General features: G+C 42.8%; 2 protein-coding genes across 2 annotated transcripts; one reads left to right on the top strand and one right to left on the bottom strand.

The window, feature by feature from the left end:
• The first annotated feature begins 8 nt into the window (after window positions 1-8).
• SLC25A32 (solute carrier family 25 member 32) lies at window positions 9-16,202 on the top strand. The gene is made up of 7 exons (XM_059865115.1): window positions 9-331; window positions 1,964-2,114; window positions 3,136-3,221; window positions 4,440-4,600; window positions 10,569-10,682; window positions 11,240-11,385; window positions 12,867-16,202. Exons 1-7 carry the CDS (start codon window positions 40-42, stop codon window positions 13,000-13,002), a joined length of 1,086 nt encoding a protein of 361 aa, XP_059721098.1. The 5' UTR covers window positions 9-39; the 3' UTR covers window positions 13,003-16,202.
• On the bottom strand, window positions 16,187-22,877 carry CTHRC1 (collagen triple helix repeat containing 1). The gene is made up of 4 exons (XM_059865125.1): window positions 22,523-22,877; window positions 19,325-19,546; window positions 17,786-18,002; window positions 16,187-16,635 (listed from the first exon to the last, which is right to left on the bottom strand). Exons 1-4 carry the CDS (start codon window positions 22,844-22,846, stop codon window positions 16,493-16,495), a joined length of 906 nt encoding a protein of 301 aa, XP_059721108.1. The 5' UTR covers window positions 22,847-22,877; the 3' UTR covers window positions 16,187-16,492.
• Window positions 22,878-24,427: the final 1,550 nt, after the last annotated feature.

The following is a 24,427-nucleotide window of genomic DNA, read 5'->3' as shown; positions in this document are numbered from 1 at the left end:
CTCAGCCCCGCCCACGCCCCTGCGCGCGCGCGGCCGGCTATGGGCGCCGCGAGCCCCGCGTGCGCGGCGCGGGAGCCGCTGTCGCGGGAGCCGCTGTCGCGGGAGCCGCTGTCGCGGGAGCCGCTGTCGCGGGAGCCGCTGTCGCGGGAGCCGCTGTCGCGGGAGCCGCTGTCGCGGGAGCCGCTGTCGCGGGAGCCGCTGTCGCGGGAGCCGGCGCTGCGCTCCGTGCTGCGGCACGTGCGGCTGGAGAACCTGGCGGCGGGAATGAGCGGCGGCGTCCTGTCCACCCTGGCGCTGCACCCGCTGGACCTCGTCAAGATCCGCTTCGCAGGTGAGGCCGGACCGGCCGTCCCGCGCTAAGCACGCACCGACGTGCCCGAGCTCGCCGAGCCCGGCCCGGGACCTGCCGGGCTTCCTGCCCGAAGCCCGCGCTGCTCGGCCCGCCCCGTGCGCGGCCGCAGCGCCCCGGTGCCGGGGGCAGCCTCTCGGCTTAGAATAAACCCGCCGTGAGCCGAAGGGGGCGGTCTCCCGTTCACTTCCCTGCTATCCCTGGTATCCCAAAGCTGCTTCTTGTCCCGTGTGCGGTGCGCCCCGGGCTGTTTGCGGGCAGGTCGGTGAGCTGCCAGCCTCTTCCCCCCTACCGCGGCCCCCAGTGCCGGAGACACCGGAGTCTTTGCAAAAAGTCTAGCGACACTTTCTCAGGAAGGAGAAAAGAGGTGTTTGTGTTCTAGTTTTGAGTGGTTGTCAAGGTGTTGAGGCATTGTCACACTGTGCTCAGCTAAAGCATTTTGTCTATAATGCTGAAGTTTGTCACAATGTGTATGGGACACAGAGTTCAAGAGGAATTAATAATAAATGTGGCACTGAACAGAAAATGCCTGTTTACCAGGATTAATTTTGATGGGGACACAAAAACTATGCTTGTAAAACTTTGAGATCAGTTTTCAGTACAGTTGCAGTCTAGCCATACATCTGTAGTAAGAATGAAAGCTGCTGCTATGTTGGCATCACAGAGTCATTTAGGTCAGAAGAGAGCTAAGGAGTTCACCACCTACTCAGATAAGCTCTGCTTAGATCAGTTTGTTCAGTCTTGTGTACTGGAGTTTTGAGTAGCTCCAAAGATGCTCTTCAGGCAGCTTGTTCAAGTATTTGGCCATTCTGCTGGATAAAAAATTCCTTGTTTTTCAGCTTGTGTCTCTTACCTCTTGTCATCTCACCATGGACTGCATCACATACCTCATCAGTAATCAACTTACTCCTTTGTTGTTTTGGTAGGAGCAATGGTAGTTACCACTCCAAGTTTTGTGGTCATCCATGTTCTACATGATCTGTCAGACAAAAACTTGTGTGTTTTCTGTATTTTTGAAGTGGTATTTTCTGAACAGTTGGACAACCAGCTGTTAGGTTATTAGGTGGGAGAGGAAACCTTTGAGTATTCTGGTAAAAACTGACTTGGGAATCAGTAAGACATGACCCATTGCTTTATAGAACATTTTAAAGAGAAAATTTGAATTTAAGGGTTGTTACTTAGGACTTGTCTAAACAACTTAGAGAAACGTGTCAAGGATGCCATCCATATCACTTGAAATATGATGCAAAATTGCTGGAGTGCTAAAAAGAAGAGACAGAAAACTTCAGATCTGCTGCTCATCAAAAATGTATGAAAGTGCATTTATTTAGCCTTGTCAGATTAATTAGAAACTTCTGAGCTAAGTAATTATCTCTCTTTTTTATTTCTTTCCCCCCCCTTTTTTCCCCTAAGTTCTTTAATTCTAAGTTTATAAAGCTGTAAATCCCAACTCTTGCATACTTGTGAAATAATAGTCATGTAATACAGTTGATCAGTTATGTTTCATGTTCTTTATTGCTTGCTTTAGAGGCTGTGGACTCCTGTGTTGGCTTGGAGGCAGTAGAACTTTATACTTCCTGAAAAGTTTTCCAGTATAATTTCTCTCTTTTGTAGTAAGTGATGGGTTGGAGCTGAGGCCAAAGTACCATGGAATTCTTCACTGTATGAGCACAGTCTGGAAGCATGAGGGGCTTCGAGGCTTGTACCAAGGGGTGACTCCAAACATGGTGGGGGCAGGGGCCTCCTGGGGACTTTACTTCTTCTTGTAAGTAGAACTGTAAAATGTGTCACTGCCTGTGCAATGTAGTGTTCACATATACATTGCATCTTTGTGTGGTATAAAAATGTGCTAAGGGACTTAAAAATTTGTCATTCTCTTAGCTAGTCCAGGTTTGTGAACATTTATTATGCTTGCTGTTGTAGAATTTAAGCAGTTTGAGTCAGAGACCTGTTCCTTTGTCAGGTACAGTGCATTCCCTTGATGCTGTGAAAACACTAAGGAATTTGAGAGATGGTAATACTATTCATAAAGAATTCTCTAAAAGTGCCAATACAATGTTCTTAAAACCTCATTAAAAACAAGAATCTAAATTGATTTCTTGAAAATAAAGAGCACAAAGTTTTCTACTAAAACTAAATGTTTGATTGTTTTTAGTCATTTTAGTGGCAGTTTTTACATTGTTTTTGTCAGTTCATGGGCTTTGCTTTTAAAGCCCATTTTTTAATATTCTACTTTATTAACTCTGTAAGTGCTTATCCCTGTTAATTGAAACATTTTTAGGGGCTAATTAGCTGGAATGCCTATGCAAAGCTCACTTGTCAGTTGTCTAGACTCTATTATTGTTGTTCTTGAGTCCTTAAGCTTGGCTGTAGATTGCTATTGACACTTCATCTTCCGTTGACAATTCCTTCATTCACAAAGATTTTGCAAACTGGATCAAGAGAAGAATGCTCAGTGTATTTCTGAGCTAGAGGGTAGATGCCTAGCACTATGGGTCCCAGTAAACTTCTTTTAGGAGTTAATTCTGGATATCTGATAATTTTCAAAATGCAGTCCTATTGATACTGACAGTTTAATTATATAATTTAATTCTGTATTTCCGTAGTTTGCTTTAAAGAGCTAACTGCTCAGAGACAATTAATCAATTAAGTAACAGTAGTTTGGATGCCTTTTCTTCAAAGGCTGTGTACCATCATGATCTTAAGTCAGATGTGTCATTCTGGATTGGGTATTTGTGATGTAGGTCTGTGTTCACCTTCACTGAGCTGTGTTGTACATTTTCCAGTTACAATGCCATCAAAGCTTACAAGAAGGAAGGGAAGATGGAAAGTCTCAGTGCGAGCGAACACCTAGTGTCAGCTGCAGAGGCAGGTGAGGTTAAATGCAAAAATTAATGTTCACTTGTAGCCTTTCCATATGCTGCTACCTGCCTTTCTGTGTCACTGCAGCTTTTTCTTACAGGTGGCAAGGGTAAGTGTTCCAGCCCAGATGCAATAGTTTGTTGTCTGTAAATGAAACAAAGATGTCTACCACAAATAGGTGGGTCACTGTGGTCCTTCAGTCTTGTGCAGAATTAGCAGTTGTCAAAATGTCTTTTGTCCTAGTTTTCATTCTGTGTAAGCACTTTACATATTTAGTACTGTACTGGGTCCCAAAATGTAACTATAGAAATCTGCTGCTATCAGATTGTTGACTTGTTAAATATTTAACACTTGGACCTGGAAAGGAGGTGGCCTGTTGAATCATGGAATGGTTTGTGTTGGAAGGCACCTTAAAAGTAATCTAGTTCCAACCCCCTGTCTTTGACTGGGACACCTCCCACTAGACCAGGTTGCTCAGAGCCCCATCCAGCTTGGTCTTGAATACTTCTGGAAGTGGAGCATCCGCAGCATCTCTGGGCAACCTGTGCCAGTGCCTCACTCCTGTCACATTAAAGAATTTCTGCCTCATACTTAATCTAAACCTACTCTCTTTCAGTTTGAATAATTCCCCCTTGTCCTGTCACTACATGCTGTACAGGCAATTTGGAAGACTTCATTAGGATTTTGAAGCATTCATTTAATGTTGAAATATAAGGCATATTGTTTGAATGAAATGTCATAATGGATTCTGTTACAACGGTATTTTCCATAACCTATAAAGCTATAACAGGTTCTTGCTATTAACTTGTCAAAATTATTAAGCAAATCTCGCATCACTGAGGTGTTCATTAAATTTTGAATTATTGTATACTGAAGAATAACTCGAATAATCAGTGGTACATTAAGAAATTACATTTACTATCTACTGCAGATTATACTACTAGCTGTGGAAAGGTGAAGCAAAAGAGGGGCTGTACTAGGAATGTGCAAAAACACATGTGCCCTGCAAAAGTACTGCAGCAGGAGTGAATTGGACTTGACTGTGAGCTTTGAAGGGAGAGAGAGGAAGAAATGGAGGGCATAAACTTCAGCTGTTTTGAACAATATGAGTACTCTGGTAGGAGAAGTACTTTTGTCATTGTAGAAGCCTGTGTTATATTGGACTGAACAAACTGGGACAATCTGTGGAGTTGGCATGACAAAGAGAGTAACTTCTGTCTGTTCTCAGGAGCCATGACCCTCTGCATTACAAACCCAATATGGGTAACCAAGACTCGACTTGTGCTACAATATAACGCTGGCGTGGATCCATCCAAGCGGCAGTACAGAGGAATGTTTGATGCTCTCATAAAGATATACAAGACAGAGGGCATACGTGGCTTATATAAGGTAATCACCTTTCAGAAAAATTCCATGATTGCCTTGCACCACCCAGTAGCATGGTGAGACTTGTAAAAATATTTTTTCACAAAAAAAAACCAGTTGTAATAGTTCGCTTTCATTCTGTGAGTCTTCCCCACTGAAGAGCTGCAGCAAAAAGGCTTAGTCAGAAGAAAAGCCAGAAGAAGGTGATAAACTGCTTTGTAATTTTTTTCAATCTTCCTATAATTAGAATTTGGATAAGCAGGACAGCAACAATATAACCTCTGTTGCTTTTAGTACTTCCTTCCATTTTTTCCTTTTATCTCTGTATTTCTAACCTCTTCTGGAAGATAACATGACTAAAGTACTTGCTAATTTTTTCTTCCACAATGGATAGTTTCACAACTGCTTATTTGCCCTCTGGTTATTGATGTCTGTAATCTGTCAGCTCTAGATACATTAAATTTGCAGACTTCTAAATATGGCCTGCATATGTGTGGGGTTTTTGTTCCCTTTAATTTAGGGAAACAGATGGCAGCAAGATTTGGACTTTTTGCTTCCTCCTTTCTTCAGGTCATGACATCAGGATGCATTCTTCTGTGCCTGGAAGTTGTGAAGAAACCTATTTTAGTTCAGTCTGGCTCTTCTCCTGCAAGTAATGCTGCAGAATCATAGAATGGCTTGGGTTGGAAGGGATCTTAAAGATATTCTTGTTCCAACACCCCTGTGATGGGCAGGTATACCTTCCACTAGCCCAGGCTGCTCAGACCCCATCTTGCCTGGCCTTGAACACTGCCAGGAATAGGGAACAAGACCACTTTCTCTTAGAAATTATCCTGATTACTGAGCATTAGCTTATTTATTTTCAGTGAAAAATGTGATCCTTCCTATTCTGTAAGACTTGTGTGCTTCATGGCAATGAATGCCAAATTCTACCACCAGGAACAGGGCACCTTACATATTCCTAAATTGAAATGGTCAGGATTTCTTTTTTGCCTGCCTGGATGTCTGCTCTGTTCCATGTAGATAAGTTCTGATTTCTTGGATCTCTTAGGTTTTAAGATGTCCTTCCACCCTTCTTTTTAGATTATTTGTGCAAGTAGCATGTGTCGCCTTTGGCACTAGACACTTCTTTGTAGTGTTAATCTGCAAGTGTGGGACTAAAGCAGCTACTTCCTTTGAAAGAGCAAATTACTTGCTTAAATCTGCAAAGAAGGTGACCTAAATAGGTCCTGAATGACCTACATAAGAATGCACACTGAGCAACTTCCGTCTGACTCAGGACTCTCTCAGTCTTGTCTGTACTGGGAAAAAAGGCACCTCTTCAGGTGGCTCTTTGACTGTACATGCTTTAGCTTCCTCCATTTCAGTGTTTGGGGGAGTTTTTATTTTTCTTGCTCTATTTGAAATTGTACAGCTAAAACTTTGTTAATTGCCCTGAGTCAGGAGTTGTAGTACACACAATTGTCTTCTTTTTCCTCATAATTTTCATTTCAGATAGCATTCCTTGCAGCAGATAAGGAGATCTTAGGTAGTACCACCTTATAGTAAATGAAGGGATCTCAAATAGAGCAACTGTCTCAGACAGAATTAGAAATAAAATCTGGAAGCAGTTTCTTTCTGTTTGAGATTTGTCTCCTTAGACAATAAAGAATGGTATTTCTGACCAAGCAATTCAATATTGCTCTTTATTGCACAGATGCTGTTACTGATCTGAGCAAATCCGTTCAGTCCTTTGAGGTACAAACTGGTAATGTCAGGCTACATCAATCTTTCTGGCAGGGATCAAAGCTGTCTTTATTAGCTCTGCTGGGTATTGATTGTTCATCAAATAGTTTTTCTGAATCTGGGTTTCTCAGTAAGTTTTTCCTCTTGAACTTGTGTGTACTACAACTGGTTCTGAAAAGGCAGGAGGAGTGTCCTTTGCTCATCATCCCAGTAATCCAGTCAGTGATCTTCCACACTCTCCATCCACTGGGCTTTGTCTTTTGGCCTCCATCCCCCTGATGACTGGGGACAGAGCTGCTCTGCTGCACACCAGGCTGAATTAGAAAACAGCTTGGGGTTATGTACTTTGAACACACCCATGACTCTGCTGGAGATCTGAGCTCTAAAAATTACTTTGCCATTAATGAATGTCATGCAACCATCTCCATGTTATGAGTGCTGTGTTGTTCTTTTCAACACAGTGCCCAAACATGATAAAATAGTTGTAAGATTGCAGGATCAGTGCTTTTAGGAAAACATAAAATATCTCTGAGCTGTTGAGAAACTGTTAGATGTGTAGTCTAGAGTAACTGACTACTAAGACATCAGTCAGGACTGCAACTAGCATCCTTCATGGCTTCTGTATTTCTGTATGTGCATTTTTTATTCTCTTTTGTTGATGATATAGAAGCTGCAGTTGGAAATAGAGCAGTGCTTAATAAACAAGAGTAAAATACACAGGAAATATATAAAGTTTAAGGAGATTAAAGTAAAATCCAGGTTCATCAAGATTGAGAGTAATAATGTAGCATGCTGACAACAACAAAAGTCATAACAGTAATGTGTGCTTGTTACCAAGTGAAATATATTTGGACACTTCTGTGTTGGCATTTCACTTTTGGTAGGCAAGATTCTATGCTCTGAGGATAAAGTACTTCTCCTGGTCCCTCAATGGCTAAGGCACTTAGCTCTCTTTATTTTGCAATGCTTTTGCTTCTGTTATTTTTCTTCTTTTAAATATGAAGCCTGTAAGCTTTCTATACCTTTGTACTTATACACAGCAAAATCCATTGAGATTTGGCCATCTTGATTTTAAGTTAAGTTGCAGGTTCTACACACAGACTTAAGCATAAGTGGCTTTCACATGGTAACATTTGGTAGTCACATTTTTCACCATGAGGGAATCAAGATGATAATGGCGACTTCAGTGTCTTGTCTGCACAAGTTGTCAGAGCAGGGCACTCAGATGCTGCAGGTCTCTGACCCACTAAGAGCCCAAATGAAGGCAGCACTGGAGAGATTACAGGGGGTATTTGCTGCATTCTTTTGAAACAGACAGCAGAGGCTGTTCTGGCTTGAGTGCTGTCAAACACTTCAGGCAGTGATGTGAGTACCACATCACCAAATGATCCTTGTTCCCTTCTTTACTAAGAAGCACAGGTTTTCCATGTGTACATTTGCCTGTGTTTCTTTTTATTGTGATGGGTAACCTTTGAAACACCAACCAACAAGACATTTTCTTCTTGTCTGGATTTTCAGCACTTAAATCGCTTTAAGCCAACTTTAAAATATTTCTTTATTCCCACTGTCTGCTGCTCAGAATTATATGCCATTTAAATTTCTAATTATAGAATATAAATATAGAACTATATTTAATTCCATCTATTGTTCTAATCCTTTGAAAGAGAATTCAAGCAGGACTTCTTTGAGGAGCCATTCATCTTGTCATGCTTCCATGGCAAAAATCTTCTAAAGATATATTTCAAATATTAAAGTAAAAAATAACAAGAAATACATGCAGTTATTATAAAATTTCTCTTTACAGTCATATTATGTATAAAAATAAACATTAAATTCTATCAAACTTTGTGGCAAGAAAGAATTTGGAATTAAATTATTCTAAGAATAAGAAAATAGAATATGTTTCAAAAACTTCCCCGGCCAAGATATTTATGTGAAGAAATCAGTTTTGCTATGAAATATTTTTCCATAAGAATACATTGTTTTCTATGATCAATAAAAGTCTGGGTCAACTCCTGTTTTACTAAGGCACTTTGGCTGAGAGTTGCCTCACTCCCTTCTTGCATTTTTTAATATTGGCCCAACATTAAAAGTCCCTCAGTCTTTGGAAGCTCAGCACAAGACTTCAAGCATGCTGGTATTTGTGTATGAAGGGCTACCAGCAGATGCTTTAGGACTCAAGGGTGCAAGTTATCCAAATCTTCTGGCTTAAGTTAAAGAGTTTAGCTCTCTTAAAGGTTGTTTAACGTTCTTCTTTTGTTGGCAGGGAAAGTATTACCTCATTTTTCTATGATATAAATACATTGTTCTAATTCTTTCCAAGTGGAGAACAATTACTTCCACTGTCTTTTAGTTGTTTTACTGATTAATCACCGGGAAATGTTTGTGAAGATTTTCCCTGCTATCACTGTCCATAAGTTTCATACTGTTTTTTTGGGGTTTTTTTCCTGACCCAGAATAATTTTATTATTACTTTTATTATTAATTTATTATTACTTACTGACCCAGATAATTTTTTCTTAGACATTTTTGCATAATTCTTTTATCTTCTTCTTCTGTTTTTATACTGCTTTTATTTTCTTCTCTGATCCAGGATTTCTGAAAACCAAAGTTGTCCTTTTCCCTCTGTTGGGGCCCTTTGGCTTCAAACTTCACTTTGTGCTTACAGCTGACAAAATACAGATAAGTGGTTTAATTCCACTTGTTCTCATTTGGGGAAGTGTTTTTTCTGGGACTTTCACTAGCTTTTAATGCATTTCATCAGTTTGTGCTCACTGATGTTGAGTTCATGACCATTATTTCTTACTGTGAGAAAAAGAAATTCTAAAAAATCATTTCCTGAAAGACTGGAAAACTTTAGAAATCTCTATGTAGCATTTGGGAAGCTGATCCCTGAAGTGGCATTTTGTGTATTATCCGTGCAATTTTTATGCTGTAGTTTTAGTTGTTGGTGTTTTTTCTGCAATTTAGGAGTTTTATTATTTTGTTTCCAATTTAGGAGTTTTATTTATTATTTTGTCTTGTTTTGTCTAATTCAGTGGACTCCTTCAGGAATCCCTTCTCGTTTTCACCTTCTCCAGGCTTTTAATCATATTCTGATAAGTCTTCAACGTTTTGGGCTTCCCTTTTAGTCTAACACAGAGTTGGGCACCTGAGCACATAATTTTTAAATTCCTTTTTCTTGCCTAAATGGATCATGGGAAATAAAACTGTTCTTTTTATTTTTTTTTTAATTGGTTCTTTTAGTCCTTTTAACCACATTTTGACCACTTACTCTGTTATAATTATACCCCAACAGTTTGCAGCAAGCTTTTGAGTCCCTTTCTGACCAAGATGATTAATTCTCCATTTATTTGTGTTTTTCAATCCAAGTGACCAACTCTTCAAAAAGAATTAGTGCTTTTCAGAGCCCCTGCAGCTGGCAGCTCATTTTAACAGAGCTAGTCCTGCTCCTGGGGGAACTCCTGACTTCTCTTTGCTGTGAAGACAGTTCAGAAAGTACCTGTTTTCCCACTTCATTTCAACTTTTTTGAACCTAAAGGTTGATGTGTATTTTCCTGTGTTTATGTGTGTAAGAAAGACAGTGCTGGAGCAGCTCACTCTCTTCTCCCACAGGGACATGTTATGGTAGTGGACATGGCAGTGTCAGGTTTATGGTTAGATTTGATAATCCTACAGATCTTTTCCACCCAAAATTATTCTATGATTCTATATAGACACAAATATTTTTTTAGTGTAGAAGTGTGTATGTGTGTATATATATATATATCTCATTGACACACACATTTATGTAGAGACACACATGCAGACACATACATATCTGTTTCCCAGGCTCAATCACAATAATGTTTTGTACCTCTACTCCTGGTGGCTCTTCTCTGAGTTGCCAGCATCTGTCATTGCTTTACCAGTCTCAGGTGGGAACCAGACCCCTCAGTGCCAGTCTCTGGAAATGTGCACTGAGCTTGATTTGTGATCCTGCAATCCTAATCTGTGTTACCAGCTTATGCTCTCTGAGGTGGAGTCCCTGGGCACTTGTTCTATCTCAGTGACTCAGGAGGTGACTTTAGGCTGTACGTCAGAAAAGAAGCATTTTTTGAGTGTTGGTGGGATGCCTGCCCTTAAGGATCCCTGAGTCAGACTGCAACTGCTGTGCAGGCACAGTCTGTACATTAAGGAAGGACAAATGTAGGGGTGTGAGCTGTGCTCTGCCAAGTTGTTTAGGTTTTGTGAATTACCCTTTAACCTTGTTTTATCCTTTTTTTAGGGATTTGTGCCTGGTCTGTTTGGAACATCACATGGAGCACTTCAGTTCATGGCCTACGAGGATTTGAAAGAGAGATACAACAAGTATAGAAACAGAGTATCAGATACAAAACTGGTAGGATGCTTGAGAATAAAATTGTGTTGTGGCATGTAAATAAATGGAAGTGGATTCCATTTGTCAGGTTATACAGCAGCCAAATGTACAAAATATTGGTACATTAATTGAAGTGCAGAATATATAAAAGGAAATAATACTTTCTCACTTTTTAGGAACAAGCAACTGGTTTTCACTGGTTTTGAAAACCAACTTCATATTTTGGCAAGTGTTTTGGGAATTTTAGAGGAAGGAATGAGGGTTTTTCTTACATTGTGGAACCAGAGGGGGTGGTATTAAACCCTGGAAAACTGTTTGGATGCAAGGTGGGCAAAAGTAGCTACTTTTGGAAGAAGTGTTTCTCTTAATGGGAATGAGAAGGCACAACACATGTTTTACAGTCAATTACTTGTAGCACTGCATGTAGTAAAAACTGACATTTCTCTTAATGTGTTGTATTATAAGGAGGAAAATCTAGAGTATTGTTTGGTTGTACATTTGAAAATCAAGTAAGATTTTGAGAACTGTCTAATTTAAACCATACCTAAGGCAAGCCCGACAATTTTTATTGCTTTTAGAACACTGTGGAATATATAATGATGGCAGCTGTATCCAAAATATTTGCTGTGGTAGCAACATATCCCTATCAAGTTGTGCGAGCTCGTCTTCAAGACCAGCATAACACATATTCTGGGGTGTTTGATGTGATCCACAGGACCTGGAGGTAGGTGTGCTAAATTGAAAGCTTACATGTTGCAAACTGAGTTTTACAGAATCAGAGCTACCTTTACTGGCTGCTGTGCTGACTTGCAGGACCAGTGCAATTCAGAGCAAACAAAGTGTTAGTTGTACAAAGTCATATTGTGCAAGATGCCACCATCAGCAGTGAGCTGAGGAGAGAGGAGGAGATTGGAGAGAGTCAATGCCCCCTGCAGGTTTCTGTTGTTTATTCTGTCTCCCTTCTCTCTTCTCCAGCAAATTTCACAGGCCAAAAATAACATTGTCATGGCTGGTTTGGTACACTAAATGAAGTCTCACTTGAACTGCTGTGGCTTATCACATAGGACAGGAGCATTGTGCTGCTGCGAGTTGTGGCTAATCCAAATTCCTGGCAAGGTGAAGTGAGCTAGCCAGAGCTGATTACACTGATGTCCCTGGGTTACCCTGGGGCTTGACTGCATTTGTAGTCTGGTCCAGCTTCCTGTAGGACCTTTAGAGAACTGTGACCTCCCACCTATTCATATCTTCTCACAAACCTTCCCTGAGCTGCACAGTGCAGGGGAGAGTTTTCACACAGACCTATGTAGTTACTAAGGGTGGCCCCCTCTGCATGTGCATCCATGGCTTTGGGTAGTGCTTCTGGTTGGGCCATATTGCTGGAGAGGTGGGAATGGGCTCCTGGGCTGTGAAGAGGGGCCAGCTCAGTAAGTGACTGAGGCTCTGTTGTTCCAGGAGCGCCCCTGGTTCAGAGGCTGTGCAACCATTTCTACTGGAGGCAATTCAGAGCAAAAGTAGCTCTGATGTGTCAGTGCTGAGCCCTTCAGTGCTGCAGGCTACAGGAAGGCTTTTTAGTTCTGGTGAAGTGTAGTACAGCCATTCTGGAGCCACTGCTGAGCTCATGATGAAACGGATGGGACTTAGGGAGGGTTGTGTAAACCACACCCAAGCATTTCTCGGGATCTCTGTTTACTCCTCCTTCCAGGTGTCCTATGCCTGTAAGGCCTGCACCTGAAGAGATGGGATTTCATGTCTCTAAAACTTATTAACAGCCCTAGCATCACACACTGATTCAAATTGGATGAAATTAGATTCTCATTTATTGGCCAGTAGAATCAAAATTCTGGGGGGGGGGGGGGGGTTGTGCTTAAATTCTCAAAAAATGAATGCTGACTTTTCTTAGTTGTTTAGCCATTTCTTGTAGCATGAAGAAAGATGGTAAATTGCCTTATTTGGACAATACCCACAGAAACCACTCAAAGCCTAGGCTAAATAGCTGATCTGCATAATGGTATTACAGGTTCAGAAGAAAAAAACTAATGGGTTAATACTTGCTGCACTTCAAACACTGTCTGAAATTGTTATTTCTAACCTGAAGTGCATCTCCCAATGGGAGTGTGAGAAATAAAGTGCCAGGCTTTGTTTTATGTCTGATTTTTTTCTATAAAAGACATTAATTAAAACTTTTTTTTTTTTTTGTCTTTAAAGGAAAGAAGGTGTTCATGGATTTTACAAAGGAATTATACCTAATGTAATCAGAGTGACTCCTGCCTGCTGTATTACCTTTGTAGTTTATGAAAATGTGTCTGGCTTTTTACTTGGTTTTAGGAAAGAAAATAATTAAAGGTATGAACTTGTGTTCCTAGGAAGAAATCTATCCTTTATTTTTTATATTCATGATCTGGGAGAAATTTAGTTCAGCAGTCTTCTTTGACACTGTGAATTAATCTGGTATTTTGAGGAAAGAATGTAGAGACTAAACCCTGCCAACATCTCTCCTGTTGAACGTTCCTGCATCGCTGCCTTCCTCTCTGAATCAGCTGTGTCTGCTTGAAGCAGATGTCTGCAACTGTGAAATAAGAGTGCTGTGACTGGGTGAAGGCAGCTGCACAGCAATTCCATTCGTCCTGGCCTGCCTGGAATAACCCACTAAGCAGTTTCAGCAAGTCTCAAGATAGCAGTTGGTGAGATTCTGCTCCTGCACAAGTGGAAAACTTCATATGAAAGCAGCCCTGGGGCCTGTCAAAACTTTCTTAAATCTCTGAGTCTCATTAAAACAAGGAATGTCATCTGAACCCACCTCTGTGTTATTCATCAGATTTTAGGATATGGAATGCTCCAGACTCCATTGTTCATCCAACACAAAAATGCTGCCTCAGTGGGGTGCAGTTTGGAATCTAGAATTGTTTTTTTAAAACAGCTGTCCATTCTTGGGTTTGAATAATTGCAAGTCTGATGAAGCTCAGTTCTTGTCTCATACCCAGGTCAGACTTGCACTGTGGTTTTTGACTTGGTTTCAGCAACAGACCGACATGCTAAAAATGCATGCATGGCTTAATTCATTTTCTCTCTTTCATTCTCTCTCCATCTCCCTCTGTGCCAGAGTCTGTCTCCACTAATGATACAGCTGACCAAATATTACCAAGTAAATGCATATTTGAAAGTGGGCTTGCATTTTAAAGATGAGGATTTTTTTCTAGTAATCCCATAGTGATGCAGTGTTCAAGCCAGTGTAGTAACAAATAGAACCACACTTACTTTCAGTAATATTCTCTGGAAAAAAAAATGTTTCTGGTATAAAAAAACCCTGTGCACAGGACTTTCTTTAAAAAAAGAAAACAATCTGTTAATGTCTTCTGATTTGGTTTAAGGAAAAGATTGTTGATATATTGATTGCTAATTTACTGATAAATTAAATTATAGTACATATCAGTAAATTTGTAAAATAATTATGGGGTTTTTTCCATGCCAATAATTGCCATCAAAGATATGTACTTTTTAGAGTTCTGGGTTTGATGGTCTGGGGTTTTTTACTTCTGTAAGAAAAGACATTACTGACCCTAACATCTGGCTCCTGCTGTTGGTAAGAAGATACTAAGTATCTAGTGAGTATCATTTAACTAGGAAATAAGTTAGCAAGGGTTATCCAACATCTAGGGGGAAATCATCAGTTTCCTAGGGAGCAGAGTAATCACTTAGAGAAGTTTCCTGTTTACCAGACTAACCTAAAGCAGAAAGAAGAATTGTTAATAAAAATTTAATAGATTAGAGACTTGGTTTAAATTTTAAGTTAAAATCTAAAAAGCTACGAAAACCACTCAGTATTTTGAATCTTCATTCAGTGATGCACTTGCTTGTTTTTGTAGATACTGTTTCCACATAGCACATTTTGTGTGTAACTAAATTTATTCATAATTTACATTTTCTCTTCCACAATCCCATCCCCTCTACTAACAGAGTTGATCATCTCATTGGAAAGAATAATCTCATCTGGGGCCAGCATGGCTGGCTTTGGTTTTTATTACAGAAGGTTCTGTGTATATTTAGCTGAAGATAAATTTGCTGGAAGTTTACCATGTAAATAATGTAGATCCAAAACAGCAGCTTCTGCCTTTGGAGGGTGCTTCCTGGGCTTTGTGTGTTTTGTGGTACTCAGAATGAATTTAATGGAACACTGTGTTAACTCTACCACCCAGGTCCAAAATATATTGTGAAGACATATGAAAACATGATAAAAGAGAAAAAGCTGTGCACGTGCTAGCCTGGATTAGTGTGCTCTGGGCCAGAACAGCTTCCTCGTGCTTCAGGATAAATGCAAGGGCAGGCTGTGAGCATGTGCACAATCACTCACTGTGTGTTAGCTGACGTTCTGTAAGTTCACACCACAGCTCAGCTCATAGTAACTTGTTTGTGTTCAGGTACCTTAAAACCATCGTCCAAGCCAGTGAAAACATTGCAGTTCTTCAGGGACAAAATACCAGCTGTGTAACTTGCTGGCTTGCAGCAAATCTCACATCTTGCAGTTGGGCAAGCCCAAGTGCTCCCCTCTTGCAGGTGTCCTCCCCTGCTATCTGCAACAGCAGCTACAGGCAAGAGCTGCCCATCCGAGAGATGCCTGTAAGATTTCCATCTTACAGCTTGTTCAGAAAAGCAAATGACATTTAACTCTAAATAGCTGAAATAAATTCATTATCTCAGATTTAATGGGTTTTTTTCCTTTTAATTTCTGGGAAGAGTGGAGACTTTTGCATGTTGTACATGCTTTTCATGAGATTTTATTTCGTTAATGTAAAATTGGTTTTGTAATACAAACGTGACTCTTATTTCTCTTTAGAATGTGTACAATTTTTAAACATAAATGAGTATGCCACTTGCAGCATTTGGAAGAAAATACTTAAAACGCTGAAGCTTATGGTCTGTTGGCCTGATCAGCGTTGTCACTTGTCAAACAGCTGTGACATCGTTGTTTCACTTAATCCGTTCAATTTTGGAAAGCCTAGCCATTTCAACCTGTCTTATGTCTGTATCTTCTAAACTGTTTAATACATCTAGCTTTTAACCAACACCAAAGTTGTGTATAACTTAAAGGCTAAATCCAGGAGAATTATTTTATTGGAGCAATGAAATTAAGTGTTGTAACTGTAAAATTTAGTGTCTGCATCTTAGTAGTGGAGACCAGTCATAGGTATTACACACTGAAATCCAGTCTATCAAGAAGCAAGAGAGGGAAGACGAGCTTAGGTAGTCTGGTTTTGCTCAGTTATTTATAATGAGGTATTTAACACTTACCACATTGTCTAGGTCACAGTTAAGTCACCAGGAGTTTGTTGAGACAAGACTGTAACAGAGCATCCTATTCTGCAGTCAGGTTTACAGGAGTGCGTTTTATGTATGTTCTCTGATGGCTAAAGCCAACATCTGATTTTACTTTCTTAGAACTTTATCTATAAAGCCTTCTAAAGAAATCATGTATCACAACACCATGTAAAATACCTTAAACAGATTAATGTTCAATAAAATAACCCAGATTTCTTTTTTGTAAAAGGTCTTATTTATTTGATACAAAAAGTTATGGTTAATTCTAAAAACAGTGGTGGTATTACATCAAAAAAAGAAATTTAAAATGTTAATGAACTTGGTTTTGATATTTGTATTCTAAAATGATTATTATAAAAAGCCTCTGCCATGTGCAAAACAAGACAAAGGCTACAGATGCAAGGCTTTGGTGCCTTTCAGTCCAGTACTTGCATCCAACTCTATTGAAATAAATTCTGAAAAACATAGTAGAAAATTAAAAAAAAAAAAAAAAAAGGTACTATAAAAAGGGAGGGAAGTTATTTTGGCAGTTCTTCAATGATGATTCGGGAGACTGAATTCCATCCAGTAGAAGCATCTCCCCGTGGATAATCTGAGCACGTCCCAACCCAGATGGCAATATCCACCAAGCCAGCATTGATCCCTTCACACAGGCCTTCCACTGGTTAAAGACAAAAATCAGGTTACCTCAGCAGACACAATCTCTTTGTATTTCACAACTGAAGGTGAACTCAAGCGCTTAAGAACAGCAGCTTGTTGCCAGCTTGTGCTACTTAGGTAAATGTAAAAAGTTTTTAGAATTTTAAAACAATTTCAGAAATAAAAACTATTATGTAGAGTTGAGGCAACATCAGTTACAGGCATGCAGTGCCTCTGTGCTGCTGTTTGACACTCATTGCAGTCCCTGAAGCAGATCACCATCTGCAGGATGGCAAAATGAGAGGTATAGCTGCTGCTTTAAATACCCAAATTTACACACTGGGAGCTGGAATATTTCTTCATACCCTTCCAGACATCTTTCTAGCAGTGATGGGAGGGGGTGGGGGCACAGCCATGCCTGGTTTACAGCTCAGCTCTGTAAAGGTGATTGCCACCCTGTAAGCTTTTCCATACGTCAGTCTCTGCTTCTGCATGAAGTTGCACTCCTGATACCCCAGAAGCACCACTAGATGGAGGTGGGGTAATGAATTTGAGTCAGCTCTACCCCTATGCTGAAAAAATCCTATAACAGCTCTAGACATTAGATTTCATGTAGTCATGGAGTACAGGGAGGAATATGGAGAAAGGACAGAGACTTTACATTCCTTTTTCTTAGTATCGCATCCTTTTATGTTGAATGAATTCACTAATTTGCCTCTGCTAAGCAAATGAATAATTGCTCCCAGATATTTCACTTTGGAGGTACTTTTGCGCCCCACCTGAAATCAGAGTAGAAATTGCAGGAGAAAAGTCTCATTTTTGCACAGACAACGTGCAAATACCAGTATTTTAAGCCAGGATGACACTGTCTGCTTGGCAGTAAGGCTGTTCCTCCACAGGTTAACACAGACAGAATGTCTCTGTGGTCATGTTGTGGCAGAGATCAGTAGACCTGGACAGAAATATCTTCCATTTCTAAATCTCAGGATTTAAGTACCATGAAAAGTACCACAGCAAGAAAGTACCACCTAATAAATATTTATAATACTGCTACTTATCAATAGCCAGCTCTGAGAGAGCAGAGCAAGAGCAACAAGTGTGAGTTGGCCCCTCTCTGCCTTTGGTAACCGCTGCTGCCCTCTGCTCCATCTCTGCTCTCCCGGCATACATACCTGAGGAAGTCCTGTGTATGTTAATAGTAGAATTCAGCTCTGGGCTTCCTTGATCTAGGTATATGATGGCTTCAATGGGCAGTGGGCCAGCACACTCTGCCCCGTTGAAGGTGAAGTACCAGCGCTGGCAGCAGGCGCTCCTGCACTTGAGGCGGAGCGAGCCGCTGAAGAGCACGCGGAGGGCGCTGTTGGAGCGCATCTTGGTAAACGTGCATTCCTGGCAGGAGACAAAGGTGCTTTGCCACAAACCTCGGGGCTTGAGCCCATTTATTTTCTATATATTCATATTTAGGACACTCATTTAGGAATGTATTAATTACAAAATGTTTTGGCTGTTCTCTTTAGGCCCCTCTGGGAAAAAAAATAAAATTGCAGCCCGGGAAATCCCTTGTGGTGCAAGGATGGCACCTCATAGATGGTAAAGGAGAAACAGACTATGGAAATTCTTAACTTTATTTAGGTAACTCCTGCTGTAAAGTGCTAGCCTAGTTACCTTCTGGGATTTATGTGAAGAGATATAAGGTCTCTGAAAGCTGCACTCAAGCCACAACATCACACCATCATAAGGATTGGAAGGGACCTCTGAAGATCATCTAGTCTGACCCCCAAATCCTTGCATGACAAGACAGCACAGTTTCTGTCTCTGCTAACAGAAATCCTGGACTTAATGGTTATCACAAGATCTCTGAGCAGTTTATACCCAATAAAAGCTCCACAACTGAAAAACTAATGCTTTCAGGTTTTTAAGTGGTTGTTAACCTGTCTTCAAAATGCTGGATATCATAGGGAAAAAAAAAAAAAGACCAAAAAAAAGACCAAAAAAAAAAAACCAACAAAAAAAGAAAGAAAAAAGAAATTAAAAAAGAAAGAAAAAGGAAAAATAAAAAAGCTAGGGACAGTTCTGTAAGTACAAAGCAGGCAGTAAGAGAAGTCAACTGAAAAAGTTGATTCTCCCTCTAGCCACAGCACAGCAGTTAAACTGCTATAATCACTCTGGGCTTTGCTTCATAGCTGGGATTGAGCAGGGATTTTTTCTAAAAGTTTTACACCCAGAGCTGCAGTGGAGGACAGACTCTTTGTGTCAGTCTAGGTGACACTGGCAACGGTGCTCCTGAGCAATGCTGACCCTTTGCAGAGGCATACTGCAACTGAGTTTCAGTGAATAACCGCTATGAAGCAAGAGTTACAAAGACGGGTACAATTAACAGATTAAAGATGTTCATCCCTTCTTAGGACTGAAATGGTGAAAACCTTGCCCTGTTTTGGGCAAGCTAGAGGTAATTTTTGGCACTGGGACTTTCAGCCTTACAGTTACAGATCTGGTCTACTGAACGTACTCTTACACCAGCTACAAAATTCTTCCGAAACCCTGTTCCAGGAATGAAGAGGCTGAGAGCAATCCGAAGGAGCTAAGCCTTTGAGAAGTTCACCCTTGCATGCAGAAAAAGGCCCCAGCAGGAAATCTGCGAGGCTGGAGCTGCCCAGAGGCAGCCCAGGAGCCGCTGTGGCCGGCGCAGCCCCGGTGCAGAGCCGGCTTACCGCGATCTTGCCGAGGTCGATGCCGTAGTTCAGCGCACTCCACGAGCACTGCTTGAAGTTGGGGGTCCAGGACTCCTCGATGCTCTCGCGCATGCACTCGCCCTTCTCCCCCTTCAGCCCGTCCCGGCCCGGGATCCCAGGTGTCCCAGGGATCCCATTGGCTCCTGGGTTTCCATCCCGTCCCGGAACGCCGCTGGGGCCTTGCAAGCACATGCCATTGTACTGGAAGAGAGAACAGATCTTGCTGCTTCCATCCCTCCACTCCGAGGCTAACCAAGTCAAACACAAGGGAATAACAACAAAACACACACCCCCTGCTGGGCCACAATGGGCTATTTCTGCATCTCCCAAAAAATGGTTCCACAGAAGGAAAATAAAGGAAGAATAACTTTTCAAAGATAAGCAGGGCCAGTAGAATTTGCTGTAAAATAGAATGCCTTTTTTAAATGAAAAGATAATGCATCATTCCTAGCATTAAAAATTTACCTAGTCCAAGAATTAAAACCTGTTGGAAAACTTCACAAGAGTCAAAATATTTCAATACAGAAACAAAAAAAGAAGTCACATGTTAATAGTTACTTCCTCTTAACCCACCATTACTTGTATAACTGTCTATGCTAATACATGTTCAGTATTATTTTTCTGGGTTTTTTTTTTAAAGAAAGTTTTCCATTTCATGGAGAGCAAAGGTTAATGCCACTTTTCTTCTGTCACTGCTCCTCTGGTGAGGCGGTGACAACCACATCGTGATAATGAAGCCCATAATTCAGTCTCCAATATGCACACAAATGGATGGTGATATGGATGTGGGAAGCTGCACCCTGGAATAAAGCTGAACTCAGAAATCCTGCTTGTAACAGTAGGAATGCAGACATGGGAGGAGGGCACACTCACATCCTTCCTAACATCACAGTGTTAGGAAAGGTCAAATGTTGCCCTCCCAAACTCCATGTTAACACACATCACCTTCACACCTTCTGAGATTTGGGATTGCCCACCTTGGAGAGTAGGTTTGTGAAGCCCAGAGCTCCTTCCCCCAGCAGCTTGAGTGCTGGGATGTGGGAGGATCACTGGGCATGGGAATGCTGAGCAGGAACCTGCAAGGGCTGGCCATGGCTTTTACTTCATGTGCTCTGTCCTGTCTGGTGACCGAGTGCTTCCTCCAGTCTTCATCCCAAATCCTCACAGATAGCTGTATTCTGCTCCTCCACTTTCTCACATTTATTTGTCTTCCTCTAGTTTAAACCACCTAATGCCCACCTGTTTCAAAAAGAAACAGTGCTGCAGCTCTTCCCCCTCGTGCCAGCCATGCCCCTGTCTGCACTGTAGGAGCTGTAAACTACAGCCTCTGCCCTCTTTCCTTTGTCAAATTGGTGAATTTTCTTCACTGAGGCTGTGCTGGTTTTTGCACCAGAGCCATCACGGGCTTAGCTGGAGCCACACCAAAAATAAAATCAGTGACTACATGGAGAGGTCTAGTAAGAAGTCAGATGAGGGTTTGACTAATGGTTGTTAGATTTCCCTTACTACCTTCACCAAAGAAAACACTCCTGGCTAAAGGCAGTGGAAATATTGGAATATTTTCACTAAGAAAACCATGTTTTAGAAAAGTTAGCTGAGAGAAGGCTGGTTGGCAAAGCACACACACCAGTATAACAATGCAAGGACATTTCTATTTCACACAGCAACAGTTATCTGGTTTTGCTGTTGCTTTCCACTGGACTCTATTTGTAACAGTGACTGGCTCTGGCTTTTGCATGTGGTTACTCACCATAGAAATCCTGGATGTGGAAATAGGCAAGAGCTGGGTCAGGCCAAAGCTGTGGCCTATTGTCCCCCACCCCCAGAGACACCAAGAGGGGCTGGCCTGCCCTTACACAGGAGCTGCCACCCACAGCCAGAGACAGGGAGAGCACCTCAGCCATGGCACATCCCAAAAAATAAATGGGAGCCCAAGAATCACCTGGGCTTCGGGCTCCACTCCAACTAAAATGGTCTGTCTTGCCAAGTCAAGTCTTTTTCATGTTTTCTTAAGCTGGAAATGCATAAAACATACTTTAAACATCCACTGAAGGCAGGATCCCCCCCTCGGTCCTGCCTCCACTCTGCCCTGGCAGGGCTTCTGCTGAAGCAGTCTGTACAGCTGGGCTGTGCATGAGTCAGCTACCATTGATTTACCCACACTCTGCTGCACCCAAAAAGCACTGAGCAATTTCAAAGAAGTGAGGGACCCTGAAACACTGCTTAGAAAATGTTAGCTCATCCATGTGCACAGACTCCTTATTCTCAGTGCATTTCAATTTCCACAATGAAAGTGAAAAGGCAGTGAAGTAGTGTGGAGGGGAAGGAGCTTGGCTGGCAGTGGTGCTTCCAGCACATCACTTTAGGGGATCTCTCTGGAGATCATGGAAGAAATGGTCATACCACTGATGTTCTACAGAAGGTGAAAAGCAGTCAGCAACTCACAGAAATACCTTCACATCTGCTTTCTACATTCCAAGGACTGGAAAATTTCCCTCCTGTCATCTATCCCTGAGACGGGATAGTCCCAATGCATTCAGGTTTCTAGTAGCAGTGGAATTGCAAACAATGGTGTGCAGTCCCTGCCATCAAAGGAAATAATGAATTCACGCAACTCCAAGGAAAAGTGGGTTGGGTAAGCATGCAGGTAATTTCCAGAGCATGCAGATAGTTTTTCTCATTACAATCCACTAGCATTTTAGGAGCTAAACAGCAATTAACTGCTTATGTTGGAAGGAACTAAGCAGCATTTGCTACTTATGTTGGAAGGGCTGTAAGATCCCGCGTTGTCCGTGCAGCGCGCTGAGCGCAGAACCAGCCCCCGGCGCCCGGGCGGGGAGTGCGGGCTCCGCCGGCTCCAGCCGCCCTCCCCGACCCCGGCCCGGCGGGAAAGCATCACACACACAGCGGGCCGCGAATCCCTGCGGTTTGCCTCAAAGCCCGTCCAGCGCCTTCTCCGCATTTTCCTGATTCAGCACAACAAGGGCTTAATTAACTGAACAGAGAAATGCCCAGCGGCGCGGGACCGGCGCTGCCCTGCCCGGAGCGGCCGCCAGGTTTTCCGAAAGCCTCTGATCTATGGCTTTTTTCACATCTTTGCAATAACAACGTGGCTGCGTGGCTCCTCCAGCCACCCCCCGCCCGCCCCGCTCCCGGGCCCCGGCCCCCCGCTCTCACCACGTCCACCACCTCCCGCTGGCGGAGCGCCTTCTGCTTCCCCTTGGGGCTCTCGGAGCCGCCGTGCGGCGGGGCCGCCGCCAGCAGCAGCGCCAGCAGCAGCAGCAGCGGGGCGGCGGCGGCAGCCGGGCCGCGGGGCATCGTGCGGGCCGGGGATGCGCCGGGGCCGGCGGCAGCAGAGCCCGGGTCCCCGCTCTGGGCGGCAGCGCGGCGATAAATGAGCCTTTCAGAGCGCTCAGCCCGAGCTCCCTCCCCGGGGAGGCCGGGAATTTCCATCCTGTAACCGAGCGAGACGGCCAGGCAGAGCCACCCCCCCGCAGCCATTGGCACGGGGCCGGGGGCTCCCGCCCCCTCGGGCCGGCCCCGCCGAGCTTTCCCCGGGCCCTGCCGGAGCCCCCGGCCGAGCCGCGCCGAGCCGAGCCCGGCCGGACCGAGCCGGGCCGGGCGGCGGCAGCGCTACGGGTCGTGCCCGGCGCTCCCGGAGCCCATGCCGGCTCTCCCAGAGCCCCAGGCAGTTCCCTTCCATGCCTTCAGGTGTTTGCTCGGCGCTCCGTAGCTCCTTTCCGATGAAGGAGCTGTGTCTGCAAGAAACCGCCTAACGCCACAGCGGGATCCTGATGCACCGCGAGGTGAAAATGGGATCAAGTATCAGCTGGGCATCAGTCACAAGATAAGACTGATAAGAACTCAAGATAAGGACACAAAATCCTCCTGAACAATAAAGGATTTTGGACTTTTCCGTAAAACCTTTTTTTCGAAAAACCTGGTATTGCCAGACTGACCATTGGCAATTTAGTAACAAAAGGAAAGTTTTTGGCTACCCAGTGTAAACCATCCCATGCTGCTTTCATTCGAAATCATACTTTGCTTTTTTCATCGTTCTAGAATTGAAAGCACTGTAAAATAAAGGATGTGATATGTCCTCAAGAATTCAAAATAGAAATAACAAATGTTTGAGAGGTAGCTCCTGTATACTGCAAACTTCGTGGTATTCGTAGAGGTAGAGTTTCCAGAAGGGGGAGATAAGCTTCAACACTTTTTTTTTTCCTGAAGTATTTAACAAAACCACACATTTCTCCTGCAGGAAAGAATGCTACAAGAAGTTGAGTCATTCCGACAGGACGCATGGAACCACATTTTTGTGTAGACTGTGGCTCTCCACTTTATGCCACTTCTGCCTTTCTCCCCTTCCCATGTCAGCGCCGGAGAAACAATAGCAGTGGAGCGAGAGGTACACCACAGGTCAGTCTCACTGCTGCCATCTACCTCATCCCACGCTGTCCTGAGAGCTGGGACTGACGTCAGCCACATTGCTGAGGTGAGGGCTCCTACCTTGTGAAGAAGGGCAGCATTCCACCCTGTCAGCTTCAAAAAAACAGCTGGTAAATAATGATGGTTCCCTAAACCAGCTGGGAAATTTTATGGAATGATGTAAATCCTTAATTGTAACAATTGCTTTGGTGACAGCCTCAGTCAGCATCCACAAACACCCAGAGGCAGAGGCTTCATTGAGCAATCGCTCAGCGCTGTCAGCAAACCCTGCTGCCTGGGGGCTGATGGCAGTGCTGTGAGGGCGGTGATGTTTGATTTCTGCGCCACCTGCATGTTCACACAAGCGTCCTTACCAAGGGCTGGGGATCCTCAGCATCAACACAGGCTGTTGCTAAGGTGTGTCCCTTCACAGGGTGCCAAACTTTGGCATTACAGAATTAATTTCTTCAGGCAAGGTGCAGCAGCTGAAGTAGACAGTGCAGCAGCACTGCATGCCTTCCTAAGGCAATCACTCAGGGGTTTAGAGAATAAAATTTGCATGGACGTTCATAATTATTTCCCCGCCTGGGTTTGCTCACCATATGTTTGAGTGTGGTTTAGAAGCTTTGAAAATCCAAATGGCTTTGCCAGAGG

This window comes from Haemorhous mexicanus, chromosome 1 (genome assembly GCF_027477595.1).
Source record: "Haemorhous mexicanus isolate bHaeMex1 chromosome 1, bHaeMex1.pri, whole genome shotgun sequence".
Classification (NCBI taxonomy): Eukaryota; Metazoa; Chordata; class Aves; order Passeriformes; family Fringillidae; genus Haemorhous; species Haemorhous mexicanus.
Note: the sequence above shows the minus strand (reverse complement) of the source record. Positions and strands in the feature narration are given on the sequence as shown.

Coding starts and splice junctions, on each gene's coding strand:
- CTHRC1 (XM_059865125.1), bottom strand. CDS start 22,846: ATGGCTGCGGGGGGGTGGCTCTGCCTGGCCGTCTCGCTCGGTTACAGG. Junction 19,547..22,522: donor AGCGGGAGGTGGTGGACGTG/GTGAGAGCGGGG, acceptor TCTCTCTTCCAG/TACAATGGCATGTGCTTGCA. Junction 16,636..17,785: donor CATACACAGGACTTCCTCAG/GTATGTATGCCG, acceptor GTCTTTAACCAG/TGGAAGGCCTGTGTGAAGGG.
- SLC25A32 (XM_059865115.1), top strand. CDS start 40: ATGGGCGCCGCGAGCCCCGCGTGCGCGGCGCGGGAGCCGCTGTCGCGG. Junction 10,683..11,239: donor GAGTATCAGATACAAAACTG/GTAGGATGCTTG, acceptor TATTGCTTTTAG/AACACTGTGGAATATATAAT. Junction 11,386..12,866: donor GTGATCCACAGGACCTGGAG/GTAGGTGTGCTA, acceptor TTGTCTTTAAAG/GAAAGAAGGTGTTCATGGAT.